Genomic DNA, 16,180 nt, shown 5'->3' on the forward strand with positions numbered 1-16,180 from the left:
GTAAAGTCATGTAGAAGAGAAATTATAAAATAGTACAAATAAAACATTTTTCGGTAAAGTCACGTAGAAGGAAAATAATAAAATACTTTTTTTGTTTTATTTGTATTATTAAAAAAAACATTTATTTGTATTATGTTATTACTTCTCTTCTACGTGACTTTACCGAAAGAACCAAGAATATGAATCCCTGCAGTCACGAAAGTTTTACATCAATAATAACTTGTTAACGTGCCAATCTATTGTTTGATTTAATTAAATAAATTATCTTGAATTCATAGAGTCTAAATAACTATCCATTACAATTGACAATAATCGCTCCTGATCATATGCGTAAAAATTGTCATTGATTATAAATGCGTAGTGACATCGCAGGATGGCCCTGGAGGGGCTTGGTCAGCCCTGAGTGTTAGCGCTGGATGGCATCAAGCTTGCAGTGCCAGCTTTACAGGATAGGGTTTGGAAGTGCCGGCTGTAGGAAATGGGTTACTATTGGCCATGGCACTCTGGTTGACCCGATACGGCACGTGACCGGTTAAGTCAACCAAGGGCCCCAAAGTGGGGGCTAGGGGTGGTCACGTGGTCGGGGGCCAGATCCTGTTCGAGGATTCTGGAAGGTGGTCATGGCCAAGAGCAGAGCCAGCCACGCCGCAGAGGATAATATGCACGCACTACCCGGGGATTCTTCCCTCTGCACCGGCCGAGGGATAAGCCAACATCGGCCAGCCAGGTGAAGCAGTCACTCTAGCCACGTGCCAGGCTACCCTCCCCTTGGTCCTGACTTCCACTCTCACGTTCGCTGGCTCTCACGACCCTGCTCACGTCACGGGTTTCAGCTTAAGTACTTCCGGGGGACGTGACGTCACTTCCCATGACGTCATTGTACCGGAAGGTCCGCCTGACGTCACAGGACGTCATTACACTGGAGGGTGAGTGTGAAGTCGGTTACCATCGGGTTATCGGGATGGCCGCTTGGGCTGCCCACGGACATCTCCCACTGTCCGAGGACGGGAACTCTTGTGAAGTAGAGTTGCATAGGGGAGGGGGAAACCCCTGGAGGAGGAACGTGGGAACTGAAGTAGAGTTGCTTAGGGGGGTAGACGACCCCCTCCCATCCCCCCCCCCAAAAAAAAGCTTCTGTGTGTGTCTCGGGGAAGCGGTAGGGACCGTAGGTGTGAGTGGATGTGTGGGTGATCTTGTATTGATTCTTATTCGGTTGATGTTCTTTGTGGTAGCCTGCTCCACGGCTGTAACTCCTCTGCCTGGGGTGGTCGGTGTCAGCTCAGGGAGTAATAAAAACCTGACATTCCTAACAGCCAGGGCTCTGCGTGGTCGAACACCAGCGCAACTCGATACACCCTAACCATCAGCCCTCCTGATTAGGCAATGTGACAAACATAACCATTATTTTATTTTAAAATGTTAATATTGCACATGCAACATTTAAAACACATCATAAATTATATATTTAAGATCAGTCTAGCAGGAACGAGTCTAGCAGTGATAGTGTATTCACTATAGCGCGAGTCTAGTGCGTGATGGACTACTCACTATAGCGCGAGTCTAGTGCGTGATGGACTACTCGCTATAACACAAGTCTAGTGCATAATGGATTACTCACTATAGCGCGAGTCTAGTGCATGATGGACTACTCACTATAGCGCGAGTCTAGTGCATGATGGACTACTCACTATAGCGCGAGTCTAGTGCTTGATGGACTACTCACTATAACGCGAGTCTAGTGCATGATGGACTACTCACTATAGCGCGAGTCTAGTGCATGATGGACTACTCACTATAGCGCGAGTCTAGTGCTTGATGGACTACTCACTATAACGCGAGTCTAGTGCATGATGGACTACTCACTATAACGTGAGTCTAGTGCATGATGGACTACTCACTATAGCGCGAGTCTAGTGCATGATGGACTACTTGCTATAACGCGAGTCTAGTACATGATGGACTACTCACTATAGCGCGAGTCTAGTGCATGATGGACTACTCACTATAGCGCGAGTCTAGTGCATGATGGACTACTCACTATAGCGTGAGTCTAGTGCATGATGGACTACTCACTATAACGAGAGTCTAGTGCATGATGGACTACTCGCTATAGCGCGAGTCTAGTGCATGATGGACTACTCACTATAGCGCGAGTCTAGTGCATGATGGACTACTCGCTATAACGCGAGTCTAGTGCATGATGGACTACTCGCTATAGCGCGAGTCTAGTGCATGATGGACTACTCGCTATAACGCGAGTCTAGTGCATGATGGACTACTCGCTATAACGCGAGTCTATTGCATGATGGACTACTCGCTATAACGCGAGTCTAGTGCATGATGGACTACTCGCTATAACGCGAGTCTAGTGCATGATGGACTACTCACTATAACGCGAGTCTAGTGCATGATGGACTACTCACTATAACGTGAGTCTAGTGCATGATGGACTACTCACTATAACTCGAGTCTAGTGCATGATGGACTACTCACTATAACGTGAGTCTAGTGCATGATGGACTACTCACTATAACGCGAGTCTAGTGCATGATGGACTACTCGCTATAACGCGAGTCTAGTGCATGATGGACTACTCACTATAGCGCGAGTCTAGTGCATGATGGACTACTCACTATAACGCGAGTCTAGTGCATGATGGACTACTCACTATAACGTGAGTCTAGTGCATGATGGACTACTCACTATAACTCGAGTCTAGTGCATGATGGACTACTCACTATAACGTGAGTCTAGTGCATGATGGACTACTCACTATAACGCGAGTCTAGTGCATGATGGACTACTCACTATAACGTGAGTCTAGTGCATGATGGACTACTCACTATAACGCGAGTCTAGTACATGATCGACTACTCACTATAACGTGAGTCTAGTGCATGATGGACTACTCGCTATAACGTGAGTCTAGTGCATGATGGACTATTCGCTATAACGCGAGTCTAGTGCATGATGGACTACTCACTATAACGCGAGTCTAGTGCATGATGGACTACTCACTATAGCGAGAGTCTAGTGCATGATGGACTACTCACTATAACGCGAGTCTAGTGCATGATGGACTACTCACTATAGCGCCAGTCTAGTGCATGATGAACTACTTGCTATAACGCGTGTCTAGTGCATGATGGACTCACTATAGTGCGAATGTAGTGCATGATGAACTACTCACTATAACGCGAGTCTAGCGCATAATGAACTACTTGCTATAACGTGAGTCGAGTGCATGATGGACTCACTATAGCGCCAGTCTAGTGCATGATGAACTACTTGCTATAACGCGTGTCTAGTGCATGATGGACTCACTATAGCGCGAATTTAGTGCATGATGAACTACTCACTATAACGCGAGTCTAGCGCATAATGGACTACTCGCTATATCGCAAATCTAGTGTGTGATGGACTACTCACTATATCACGAGTCTAGCACGTGATGGACTACTCACTATATTGCAAATCTAGTGTGTGATGGACTACACGCTATATCACGAGTCTAGCACGTGATGGACTACTCACTATATCGCAAGTCTAGTGTGTGATGGATTACTTACTATATTGCAAGTCTAGTGTGTGATGATCTACTCGCTATAATGTGAGTCTCGTGCATGATGGACTACTTGCTATATCGCAAGGTGTCTAGCACGTGACGGACTACTCACTATAACGAGAGGTGTTTAGCACGTGACAGACTACTCGCTATAACGAGAGGTGTTTAGCACGTGACGGACTACTCACTATAACGAGGTGTTTAGCACGTGACGGACTACTCACTATAACGAGGTGTTTAGCACGTGACGGACTACTCACTATAACGAGATGTTTAGCACGTGACGGACTACTCACTATAACGAGGTGTTTAGCACGTGACGGACTACTCGCTATAACGAGAGGTGTTTAGCACGTGACGGACTACTTGCTATAAAGCGAGGTGTCTAGCACTTTATAGATTACTCGCTATAACGCGAGCCTCATGCAATGACGGATTACTCGCTATATCACGAGTTTAGCACGTGATGGACGACTCGCTATAACGTGAGTCAAGCATGTGATGGATTACTGACTATTGCAAGTCTAGTGCGTGATGGACTATTCGCTATATCGCGAGGTGTCTAGCACGTGACGGATTATTCGCTATAAAGCAAGGTGTCTAGCACGTGATGGACTACTCGCTATATCGCAAATCTAGTGCGTGATGAATTACTCGCTATATCGCAAATCTAGTGCATGATGGATTACTCGCTATATCGCGAGGGATCTAGAATGTGATGGACTCCTAGCTGTTACACAAGTCTAGTGCATGACGGACTACTTGCCACAACGCGAGCCCAGCGCGTGATGGACTACTCTTCTGGATGGGCGTCGGTGTTGGCAGCGTTGTTTGGTGATGCTGGAAGCTGGTACTGGACTGATGCGCTCTGCGATGCATGGTGTGTCCTCCTCAGGCGTTGTTCCAGCATCTTTGTATGCATTGCGCCATCTCACTCCCTTCATCCTTTCACCCTTCATATCTCTCTCACACACGTTATATTTAGATAAATGACCGTCACACGTATCATATTCATAGAAATACAAAAAACACAACACATTAAAAAAAACATGCAAAACAGTGTACTGTAGCCAACTTTGAAGAAAATATGGGCTGGAATGGAAACATTTCACCATTATTCCTACTTAACGAGAATTTGCTTCAAGCGGCAATTTGCAGGAACGCAACCCCCGTGGTAAGTGGAGGACTCGCTGTATGTGGGTGCTTCCACCATGGTTGAGTAAAACTATTGCAAAGTGGAGGGGGTACTGGCTCATTAAAAACAAGCCTAGCACAGCCACACCTGGCAGACATTGATATTATCATGCACTGGCAGAAGTTGTGGGGCTGATGGGCTGTGTTAAAATATATTGGATGGACAGATGGGATAGAGGCGAATTTGTTTAGTCAACATTAACTACCTGATTCGCTCATACCAAGCATCACCACCATCACGACTGTTGTGATCAACGCTATCAACCCTCTAATTGTCACAACTATTACTATCACTGACATTACTTCCATCACCAATATCACTATACCATGATTACCACTAGCACTATAACATCACCAATACCACAATTACTATACCATCACAACTATCATAACCATCACCATTCTCACTATACCATCACTTACCATCAACACCTATCACTACCTCTATCACTATACCATAAGAGTTGTCATCACCACCGGTCATCATCAATAGTCACCATCACCACTATTAGCAGTCAGCAGCACCACCAGATGGCAAACATGCTGAGATGCATCTGCACCCAGTACTACTCGAAGTATTTCTTCGTGAGGGAGGCGTGCCTTCTGGACTTGGCATCGTGCCCCTCCCCCCCGACGGCAGGGAGGATGGCGAGCTGGGACCTGCAACAGCTGCGTACCCTCTGGAAGAGGCTCAAGCTCAAGTCCAGGAAGAGGGACTTGGGAGAGAGTGAGCCATGTTGCCCAGTGTAGGGGTGTTCAACACAAGGCTCATGGCCTGGGTGCTCGTGCCGCTGCTGCTCACCATGGGGCCACACAAGCAACGAGGCTCAGCAGCTGGCGGCTGAGATGCACGTCCCCTTCTCTAGCAGCAGCATGGATGAGCTCAGGGCCCTCGTGTGCATCATAATCCTGCCCATGCTCGCCTACCTAATTTTTTGTTAACCCTGAAAACTATTGAAACTTAAACTATTAAATTTTACGAGGTAATGCCCAGTGGGGCTATATAGCTCTTTTTCAGAAGCGACCTGGCCAAAAATTATTAAGTGGCTTATCAGGTGGAAATTTATAGCAGCCAAATACTCGAAGCACATGTTTATAAATGTGTAATGACATAGTGACATCTACTGGATGGAAAAGGGGAGCACTGGTACAGGTGTAGTGAGTCCAACTGAGTCGCAGACGTTATCTTGGGAACAACACTTCATTCTGCATTAACACGCAACACAACACGATCTAGACCCGAGTGTAGATTGTGTTGTGTTGCGTGTTAATCCCCATTTAACCACGCTACGGCAAAACTAGACGCGGTTCGCTATCCCAGTCCGGACCACAAACGGGGTCCCGGACTGCGTGGCTAGAGGCTTCTTCTCCCCAACGTGGATCTTTGTAACACCAGTACAAGAAGAACCCTGAGCTCCTCACGGAGCCCTCGTTATATGCCCCCGGGCTGGGGCTGGCTCCGCCCTTCACCCCACCCACCTTCCAGGCCTCTCGAGCTCCTTCTCGAAGGTTCCCGACAGCTCCTTTGGACCACGTGACTGCCCCACGGCCCCCGTCCACCGGTGGCGCCCATCCAATATCGTCCGGTCACGTGACAGCAGGTCAACCAGCGTATCATGCCCCAAGGTAACCCTGGCTGGCTGACGCTCCCTCGCTCCCTCACCAGAAGCCTGCACCGCACACTGCTCGCGGTGTCTCCACGCTAACCGGCGCTCACCCAAGCCCTGCGAGGGCTGGTACGACATCCCGTAACCCGGGCTGCCCGTAATGACAACACATTACCAGCCGTGGCTTCGCAAGCCCCAGCACCATACAGTGAAAAACAGTCACTACACAGGCACCACTATAAACATAATCCAATCCCAAAGGGAGAGGTATCTGGGCCAAAGGTAAAGGGCGGGGCTAGCCGAGAGGGTGTGGCCGGAGGCGGAGCCTAGCCACGCCTGTGGCAATATAAGCGGGGGCGGAGGAGGACTCGTGATCGGTGTGTGGAGTCATGGGTCCAGACTGCGTCGCTGCTCGCCGTCATCTCTCTCCGTCGTTCGGCCACGTGGCAGATCTCCTGCAAAGTCCCACCACCCTCGCCTGCACGCCGTCAACCAGCGGCGAGGCCGGGAGTGGACGGACGGAACCACGCTGTGGGATCGACCACGTGTAGCCTGTAAGGATGCTAATATCTATGTAATAATCCTTCCAGAGACGGCTTCGGAATCGGTCCTTTTATTTCCACTCTACAATACACTTTGCTCACTCACTCTCCGTTGCTGGCAGACAACGGAGAGAGGACAGACCACGCACTAAGTCCCCACCACGCACGTGGCAACCCCAGCCCCCGTCCGCGCGTGACCCTGCTCTCGTTAGTTCCAGTCTGCCCCCGATCGTTCCCCTCCACTCGCTCTTAATCCCTTCGTCACGTGGTTCCCCCAGCCAATCGTACATGGACAGCTTCGACCATTCTCGATGGTTCCCTGTCAATCCCGGGACCACGCCCCTCATCCGGCTCCCCATTGGCTGGAGCCCCGAATGGCTAGGCCAATCACTCCTGATGACCTGTCGTGATGACGCATGGGCCATGGTCCCTATCTCAACCCTTATTGGCTACAAGCAGGACCGGCAAGCCAATCCCCACGTGAACCCTCTATGGCTGTTATTACATCACCCCCCCCCCCGGTGAAAAAATTTAGACGTCTCGGCTGGGAAAAGGGTGAAGAACCAATTCCGCAACATCTTATTAGGGCACCAAGGTGCGTTTAACAATTTGAGGGTGAACCGGCGCCCCCGCGCCTAACAACATTCAAAACAGTCACCCCTAATAATAAAAAAAATAAAAAAAATCACAACATACATTAGGGCGCCCCTGCAGCGCGGTAACGACAGGGAATGAGAGAAACGATCAAACGTTAACGAAACGGAAGAGATTTCGACCGCGTACGCGACGCGGGACCCTCTCCGCTCCCAGCGCAAGGTCGCTTTGCTTCCGGATGGACAGGAGGTGGCAGGCTCGAAGAAGAAGTCGGTTGTTGGTGCTTGGTCACGTCCAGGGCGGGCCCCGTTGGAGGGGGGGCAGCGGGGGCTTCCCCAGCCCTCAGAACCTGTTCATCTGCAGGAGGCACAACACAATCCCCCCTGGGATCAACGGGCGTGTCCAGCGGTGTAGTCGACCCAGCAGAACCCGGCAGGTCAGCTATTGGGGATGAAGGACCGACACGCGCGTCAACATAGGGTTTAAGTCGCGAGGAATGAACATACCACCGACGTTTGCCATATTGAACGCGGATACTTTGCGAGTTCCGAACGTCTACGAGCGTCACAGGCCCCCGCCATGGCCTGTGCAGTTTAGGGGATGTGCCCGCTGGTACCTGGGGGCAGTGGAGCCACGCCAGGTCTCCCACTGACCAAGGCATGCGAGTATGCGATCGACGTGCGCACCGCTCGTTCCTTGCCTGAGCACGGGCCGTCGCACACCGGGCAGCCTCTCGCGCTTCCGTTACTCGTTCAAGCGAGTCACGCACGTGGTCAGGCAGGGAGCGGGACGGTTGTTTACTCGGCGTACCCAGTTGCACATCGATGGGTGGAACATTTTCACGGCCATACATAAAAAAAAACGGTGAGTATCCCGTGGACGTGTGCGGAACCATGCGGTATGCCGCCAAAACGCCTGGTATGTGCAAGTCCCAATCGGTTTGCTTTTCACTGACCATGTGACAAAGCATAGCGGAAAGGGTACGATTGAATCGTTCCACCATACCATCTGTTTGTGGATGGTATGGGGAGGTGCGAACTTTCTTTGTACCTAGCGCGTCACAAACTTCCCTAAGCAATTTAGAGGAGAAATTCCGGCCTTGATCTGTGAGCAGCCTTTCAGGTGCCCCCTTGTCCATGACATACCCGTTCAAGAAAGCGTCGGTGATGGACGCTGCCGTTTGGTCGGGCAGAGGCCAGGCCATCGGCCATCGAGAAAAATATTCCACCCCGACCAGAAGGTATTTATTGCCCCTAGCCGACGGGGGAAACGGCCCCAGAATGTCGAGAGCCACTAATTCGTTAATACGGGACACTTCAATGGAACGCAACGGTGGTACATAGCGGTTCCGAGGCGGCTTCCTTTTCGCACAGTCATGGCATGAGCGGACAAAATCATTGATGTCCGCCGTCATACCGGCCCAGAAAAAATCCTTTTGCATCGCGGCCACAGTCTTTTGGACGCCAAGGTGCATCAACTTATCAGCGTGCAGAGCACAGAGCAGGTCGTAGCGAAGCGAAGTAGGCACCACCAAGCGTGGTCGGTCAGACACCCCGTCGGTACACATTAGCAATCCCGACTTACCCCGGAACATCTGCCACTTCCAGCCCGCCAATTGCGATTTCTGTTTCCCAACCAATTTACGTAGTGGAGACAGCGAGGCATCGGCCTCCTGCTCGCGCAACCAGACCGCGTGCGGCAGCCGTAAGGTGTCATCGGTGTCCACCGACACTTGCTGGTCCTCCTCTTTCGCTTTCGCCCCTGCGTCGTCCTCATTCGCTATCGCCCCCATAACCGGGCAGGGCGACGTGGGCGGTGCGGCGCAGCGGTGCGTGCCCGTCAGGCAAGTGCACAGAGGAACGGGCGGCAGCCTTGAGAGCGCATCAGCGTTCGCATGACGGGCTCCCTTTTGGTACGTTATATCGAAGAAAAATTCCTGTAACGATTCCAACCACCGGGCCAATTGGCCTGACGGCTGATCCAACTTGAGGGAATATTGCAAAGCCGCATGATCAGTGCGGACCAGGAATTTCCGTCCATACAGGTACGGTCGGTACAATCGAACAAAATGGACAATTGCCAAAAGTTCCCGCCTTGTCACGCAATATCGCGTTTCCGCAGGGGGACAGAACCCTGCTGCCATACGCCACCACTCTCTCAACCCCATCCTTACGTTGCGACAAAACGGCCCCAATGCCGATATCACTAGCATCCGTATCAAGGATGAACGGCTGTGAAAAATCTGGGTAATCTAACGTAGGCGCCGTGGCGAGGTGGTCCCGAAGTGCCATAAAGGAACTTTCTTCCTCCGCCCCCCATTTAAACCTTTGATTTTTGCCAGTCAGAACGTGTAATGGTTTTGCCAACGTCGCAAAGTTCTTAACGAAGCGGCGATAATAGGAAGCGAATCCAATAAACCGCCGAACATCACCCACTGAGGTGGGTGTGGGCCACTCACGTACACACTTCGTTTTCAGAGGGTCAGTGGATACGCCGTCCGAACTGACAATATGACCCAGATAACGGACGGAGTGTTGCAGGAGGTGGCATTTCTTCGGTTTAAACTTAAGGTCAGCCGCCCGCATTCTTTGAAAAACTGTCTCAAGGCGTTGGAGGTGTTCCTCGAACGTGCGGCTAAAGACAATTATATCGTCTAGATATATGAGGCACGTTTCCCACTGCAGTCCCGCCAACACCAACTCCATGAGCCGCTGAAACGTGGCCGGAGCCGCGTTCAGGCCCATCGGCAACCGATTAAATTCAAAGAGGCCTTGCGGCGTGCAGAATGCCGTTTTGGGTTTTGACTCGTCATCGAGGGGAAGCTGCCAGAAGCCCGAGGACAGGTCAAGGGTGGAAAAGAATTTAGCACCCGATAAAGCATCCAATGAGTCATCCATCCTCGGTAAGGGGTACGCGTCCGCTACCGAGATTTTGTTCAACCGGCGGAAATCAACGCAAAACCTCTTACCACCATCTTTTTTCTTAACCAAAACGACGGGCGCGCCCCAAGGACTGTTGGATGGCGAGATAATATCCGCCACCAGCAATTCATCTACCGCCCCACGCACGTGTTCCCTTTCCGCCAGGCTCATGCGGTGAGGGTGCATACAGACAGGTGGCGATGCACCGGTTTCAATATGGTGCGACAAAAGCGATGTGCGTCCGAGGTCCAAATCATTCCTGCTGAACACATCAGCGTACTGCAGCAACAGCGAACGCAAGGCGTTCCTATGTTCATTTGACAAGGAAGAATTCTCTCCGCATAAATCCGCGATCCAGCGTTCTTGTGAACGATCATGCGGAGACCCATCAGCAGGCATCCGAGCGCGCGGCGGTTTTTCACAAGAGGCGAAATCGGTAGTGGCGTGAGCCAGCACCGATCCCTACGGAACAACAACGCGATCAGGTCCCCCATTCAAGACCTGTATGAAAGGTGCCTGACCTGGGCGCACAATCGTTTGTGCCGCCGCCAAAGAAAAGGATTTCGATACGGAATTCGATGGGGATAATAGCACGCCTTTCGCACCCCTTCCCATTTGAAGCGGTTTTCGGTAACGTAGCGGAATGAGCATTTGCGCTCCCGATGGAACTTCCACCGTAGCCGCAACTACAGCAGTAACTGCGTTACCTGTAGGCGCCTTGGCCAGCAGGGAAGGCAGGAACGCCATCCTACGACCCCCCGGCATTTCCAAACAGTCCTGGTCGACCCGTATTCGCAACGGCATCCGGCGCAAGAAATCCGTCCCCAACAAGCATGGAACAGCTAGCGAGCGAGAAATTAACACAGGTCCTGCGGCGGTAATATTTCCGATAGCGATGCGCACATCCACCTGTCCGCAGATACCCATGCTCCCCCCATTGGCGGCAACACACGCATCATTAACCTTGCGTATTCTCGACGCAGGAATGGACAACAAATGAAAAATTACATCCGAAATGATGGTAGCCGATGCGCCAGTGTCCACCAAGATACGGACGTCAACGCCGTCGATGGTACCACGTACCGTCGACGAGCCCGACGCCGCAGCCACAATCCTGCGAGCCAATTTCTTCCACTGTGTAGCAGAGCGTGTCAATGGAGCAGGAGAAGTAAAATCGGCCTTAGGAGTGTAAGAATGAGTGCGAGTGGATGAGTGATGTGACATGACCTGCCAGGTGTCCGATTTGTGCCGACTCGCCCGAGGTTGTTGCAGTTCCGCGGCAGATAGATGAGATGGATGTCCCCTTGGCGGAGGACGCGACAGCAGAGGTCGGCAGCGGCAGTCACGGGCGAAGTGGCCCCGTCTGCCGCACTTAAAACACGCGGCCGACGTCGGCCGGTGGTCGGACGACCCGGCCCTCGCACGCGGTCGGGCCGTGTAGTCGTCCCGCTGGTCACGCAGCCGCCGGCCCGGAATCCTACGCGGGACAGCAGCAGCCAGCATGTCGTCGTCGCCCGAGTCGTCGGAGCAGTGGACAACCAGTCGCGGAGACCACCCCAGAGGCGGCCCATCGATCTCGGGTTTCCCCGTCCACGCCGCCATCTGGTCCCACCGCTTGAGATTAAACTTAGCGTCCAGGCAGCGCGCCACCCACCGCGATGAAAGCGGTTCGTGGCCGCACACTGGTAGAGAGATGTTGAGCTCCTGAGACAACTCCAGCATGCGGGAAAGGATGAGTGGATCCAAATGCTCGGCCGTTGCGTCGGGGTAGGCGGCCATGGCCATCGCCATCAACGCCCCCCGATAGGCCAATTCCTCCGGTGCCCGGCGACGCGACATAAATTTTCTGGTGGCCGATGTCGGCGGGTCGTAAAATTCCGCCATCTCTGTGAACGCATCCTGCAGTGTCTTCTTCTTGGACGCCGGAATGGAGCGGAAGACTCCCAGAGACACATCATCGAGCAGCGTAGGTAGCGCTCCCAGCGCTTCTTCCTCCGTCCAGTTGACAGATCTAAAAGTCGACTCGAAGCGCCACGTAAAAGTACTCCAATCGCCCCCGGCGATAAATTCTTTTATTTGTGGAAGGCGATGTCCGCGGTGGCAGGCGCGTGCCGCGGGCGTCTCCGGCCGCCGTTCCCGCTCTCCGCTCGGTACAGACAAAATGGCGTCCGGCGTCCGCGTGGTAGCAGGCGCGCCCAAAATGGCGGCCGACGACTCCGGCGCAGCCGCCCCACCCAAGACGACGGCGTCCTCCCGCGTGGCAGGAGCAATGGCGGGTCCCGCTTCTATAGCAGGACCCCTTCCCGCGGCATCCAGCTGATCGGCGATCTGGCGACCCACGGCTGGTGAGGACGCCACCGCGGTCACCAGGCTTAGCAGAATTGCGCGCAACGACTCAATCTGCTCCGCCATCAGCCGCCATTCGTCTCTCGGTCCTGCGGTGGTCGCATCTTCCCGCGCTCGACGCTGAGAGGCGTCGAGGCGAGCGTCGTCAGTCGGCGGCACCAGGGCTGTAGCTCCCAACAGCTCATCCTCCTCTGTCTCGGCCTCTTCCTCCGACAGAGGCACGGGCAGGTTCTTTTTTCTGAGGTGTTTAGACATCTTGATGATCGTCCAAACAGTCGCAGAATTACTTCTGACACCAGTGTAATAATCCTTCCAGAGACGGCTTCGGAATCGGTCCTTTTATTTCCACTCCACAATACACTTTGCTCTCTCACTCTCCGTTGCTGGCAGACAACGGAGAGAGGACAGACCACGCACTAAGTCCCCACCGCGCACGTGGCAACCCCAGCCCCCGTCCGCGCGTGACCCTGCTCTCGTTAGTTCCAGTCTGCCCCCGATCGTTCCCCTCCACTCGCTCTTAATCCCTTCGTCACGTGGTTCCCCCAGCCAATCGTACATGGACAGCTTCGACCATTCTCGATGGTTCCCTGTCAATCCCGGGACCACGCCCCACATCCGGCTCCCCATTGGCTGGGGCCCCGAATGGCTAGGCCAATCACTCCTGATGACCTGTCGTGATGACGCATGGGCCATGGTCCCTATTTCAACCCTTATTGGCTACAAGCAGGACCGGCAAGCCAATCCCCACGTGAACCCTCTATGGCTGTTATTACATCTACGTGTACTCGGAGAATGAAGATAAGGTTGGCCTGTGGTGTGCCCGAATGTGAATAAAGAAGAGAGTACCCTCTACACGACGTGTCGCGGAAGTTGTTCATTACACATGTGGAGGGAAAACCCAGATGACCTGGAGAAAAATCAATGTGACCACGGGGAGAACATGCGAGGGTCAGCATGGAACCCACCGACCCCCAGGCGAGGTAGTTAACATCTCACTACTGTGAGATTGGTAACTGTAAATGAAAGTATATGCATTGCTATCAGGGGAGGTAGGGGAGGCAGAGCCTCACCTGTCATACTCCAGTGAAAATAGCGGTTACGAAAAGTAAAAATAATAACAAAATAAATATTAAGATTATTCCATTGATCTGTTATAAATATCATTTCTGTATGATTCCATTCATTTTTAAATCCTTTATATTAAGTTCACTTGCTTGCTTGCTTGCGTGCTTGCTTGCGTGCTTGCGTGCTTGCTTACGACCGTGCAAATCTTTCGGTCGTTTTTTAACCCACTTCCCGTGATCCAATCGAGCTGACATTTTCCACACAGACTCGTTGTGCGAGACAATGAATGTTCGTGAAAAAAAATTCCCAAAATTTTACACTGTTTAGGGAAAACAAATTAAATATTTAATTACCAATTGCTTAATACTGGCAGACAATCATCTGACCCGTAGGTGGCAGCCATCTCAAGCCAGAGGACGAGAAGACTCTAGCCGCCACGCATATAAAGGATTTATAGTGAAAAACTTTGTTTTTACGGGTTTACTTGTTATAGTCAACATCGCCAAATTTGCGGAGCTCCGCTGCAAATACAGGGAGAGACGAGAGGTGAGGCAGCGACGCGCTCAGCCTCCCCTCTGATTGCGCAACCCCTCAAACTGGATGGGGCGTGGGCAATAAGCGCATGCCTGTTACTATCTGTATGTCACCAATGTAATGTGTGTAGACCCCTTCATTACATGTCCTCGCCTTCCATAGTCCAGGTAACTTATTTCACGTATGTATTAAGATATTTAGGCTCGCTGGTCTCATAAAACTGCAATGAAAAAGCACCAGGGGAGGCAGCCATTACATCTGCCTCATATCTTGAGCCCACGTAATTGGCGCTCGCTCTACCTCCACGTGAGGCTAGCTCTAGCAAAAAAAAATTCGAGCAGCTGCAAAAATGACAAACGTTATATTTAACCTTAAAAATGTCTCAATTGGACTTTGAATCAAAACAGGGAGTGATAAACAATGGAAGACCAATGCCTGAGCTGAAGGACCTACTTCAAACGAAGGGACAGAAAATAACACGGTCGTTTCAAATGGAGTGGTACCAACAATAAGACTGGCTGTGTGGCTGTGCTTCGAAGGATCGCCTTTACTGCTTTCCCTGCCTTCTGTTCCCCACTACCGACGTTTGGACTAATGCGGGATTTTGTGACTTGAAAAATCTACCAAGGAGCCTCAACAAACATGAAAAATCGACAACTCACATTCAAAGCCAAATTGCTTTACAAATTGAACCTGGTGCTCTCGCATTCAGCAAAATGTATGCCTGAGTGTAAAAGTTTTTTTAAAAGTTGAGGGACTTGTGACGTTTTTTAATGAGTTGACCAAGCGCATCCACCTACTGGATGATGTTGTGCAGCAACGTTTACCAAGAGCAGCGCCCACGAGATGGAGCTCAAATTCGAGACTAGTGCAGATGATCAGCATGTACCAATCTGATCTGCATGCTGTGTTCCGGATTATGAGCGAAAATCCCGATGGTTGGGACAATGACACGCTGCTGATGGCTGCCGGATATAATCTCTGGCTGTCAAAGCATCAACCTGCTTCTACATGGCATGAGGGCATTTTTTATGAAACCGATGCACTCTTTCGTGTGCTGCAAAATAAAGTAATGGACATTAGATTCTGCTGTGTGCGAATCTGCGACAATGGGAGTTGTGCAACGCCAGAGACAAGAGTTTGAGCGTTTCTATGATCGATTCGAGCAGAAATGCGTCACACTTGGCCTGACAGACAATGCATGAAGTAAACAGCTGATCAGAGATTACAGGAATTTTTTTTTTATAACATTCTGGACAATATAAGTGTTCAAATGAAAGCTAAGTTTGATCATTTCGGTGAGCCAACTTTCCTTGGTTTGGTCGATTGCACGAAATTGTATTAAATGTCATAACATTTCGATGACACCAAACTGCAGAGCCTATCAAAATATGCAAGTTTGTTAGACTAAAGGCTGATCTTATCGGATTGTATAGTTCACAAATGGTGAGGAACGAATGCAAATCACCCGGACAGCTCCTCAGCTTTTTGGCCGAAAATGATCTGATGCAGATGGTTCCCGAGGCGACAAAGTTACTCCAGCTGGTGCTCACTATACCAGCTACAACAGCGTCTGTTGAAAGGTCGTTCTCTGCTTTGAAACGACTCAAAACAGTCGGAATCGGACTGACCAAGGACGACTTTCATCCCTGGCAATCATCTCTATTGAGACGTAGAAACTTTTAAAACATCTACAACAAAGTCACTGACATATTTGTCCAGAAGGATAGGCGATTGGCTTTAATTAACAAGTAAAGGTAAGACCATGCAATATATATTTTCATTAAGAATAGTGGAACTGCATTCGCCTAT

General features: G+C 51.0%; 1 protein-coding gene across 1 annotated transcript; it reads right to left on the minus strand.

The window, feature by feature from the left end:
• Positions 1-7,112: 7,112 nt before the first annotated feature.
• LOC144952807 (uncharacterized) lies at positions 7,113-13,846 on the minus strand. Its single transcript, XM_078883274.1, has 3 exons — positions 13,840-13,846; positions 11,651-12,765; positions 7,113-7,859 (listed from the first exon to the last, which is right to left on the minus strand). The coding sequence occupies exons 1-3, from the start codon at positions 13,844-13,846 to the stop codon at positions 7,845-7,847; spliced, it is 1,137 nt and encodes a 378-aa protein (XP_078739400.1). The 3' UTR covers positions 7,113-7,844.
• Between the last annotated feature and the right edge of the window lie 2,334 nt (positions 13,847-16,180).

This window comes from Lampetra fluviatilis, chromosome 70 (genome assembly GCF_964198595.1).
Source record: "Lampetra fluviatilis chromosome 70, kcLamFluv1.1, whole genome shotgun sequence".
NCBI lineage: Eukaryota > Metazoa > Chordata > Hyperoartia > Petromyzontiformes > Petromyzontidae > Lampetra > Lampetra fluviatilis.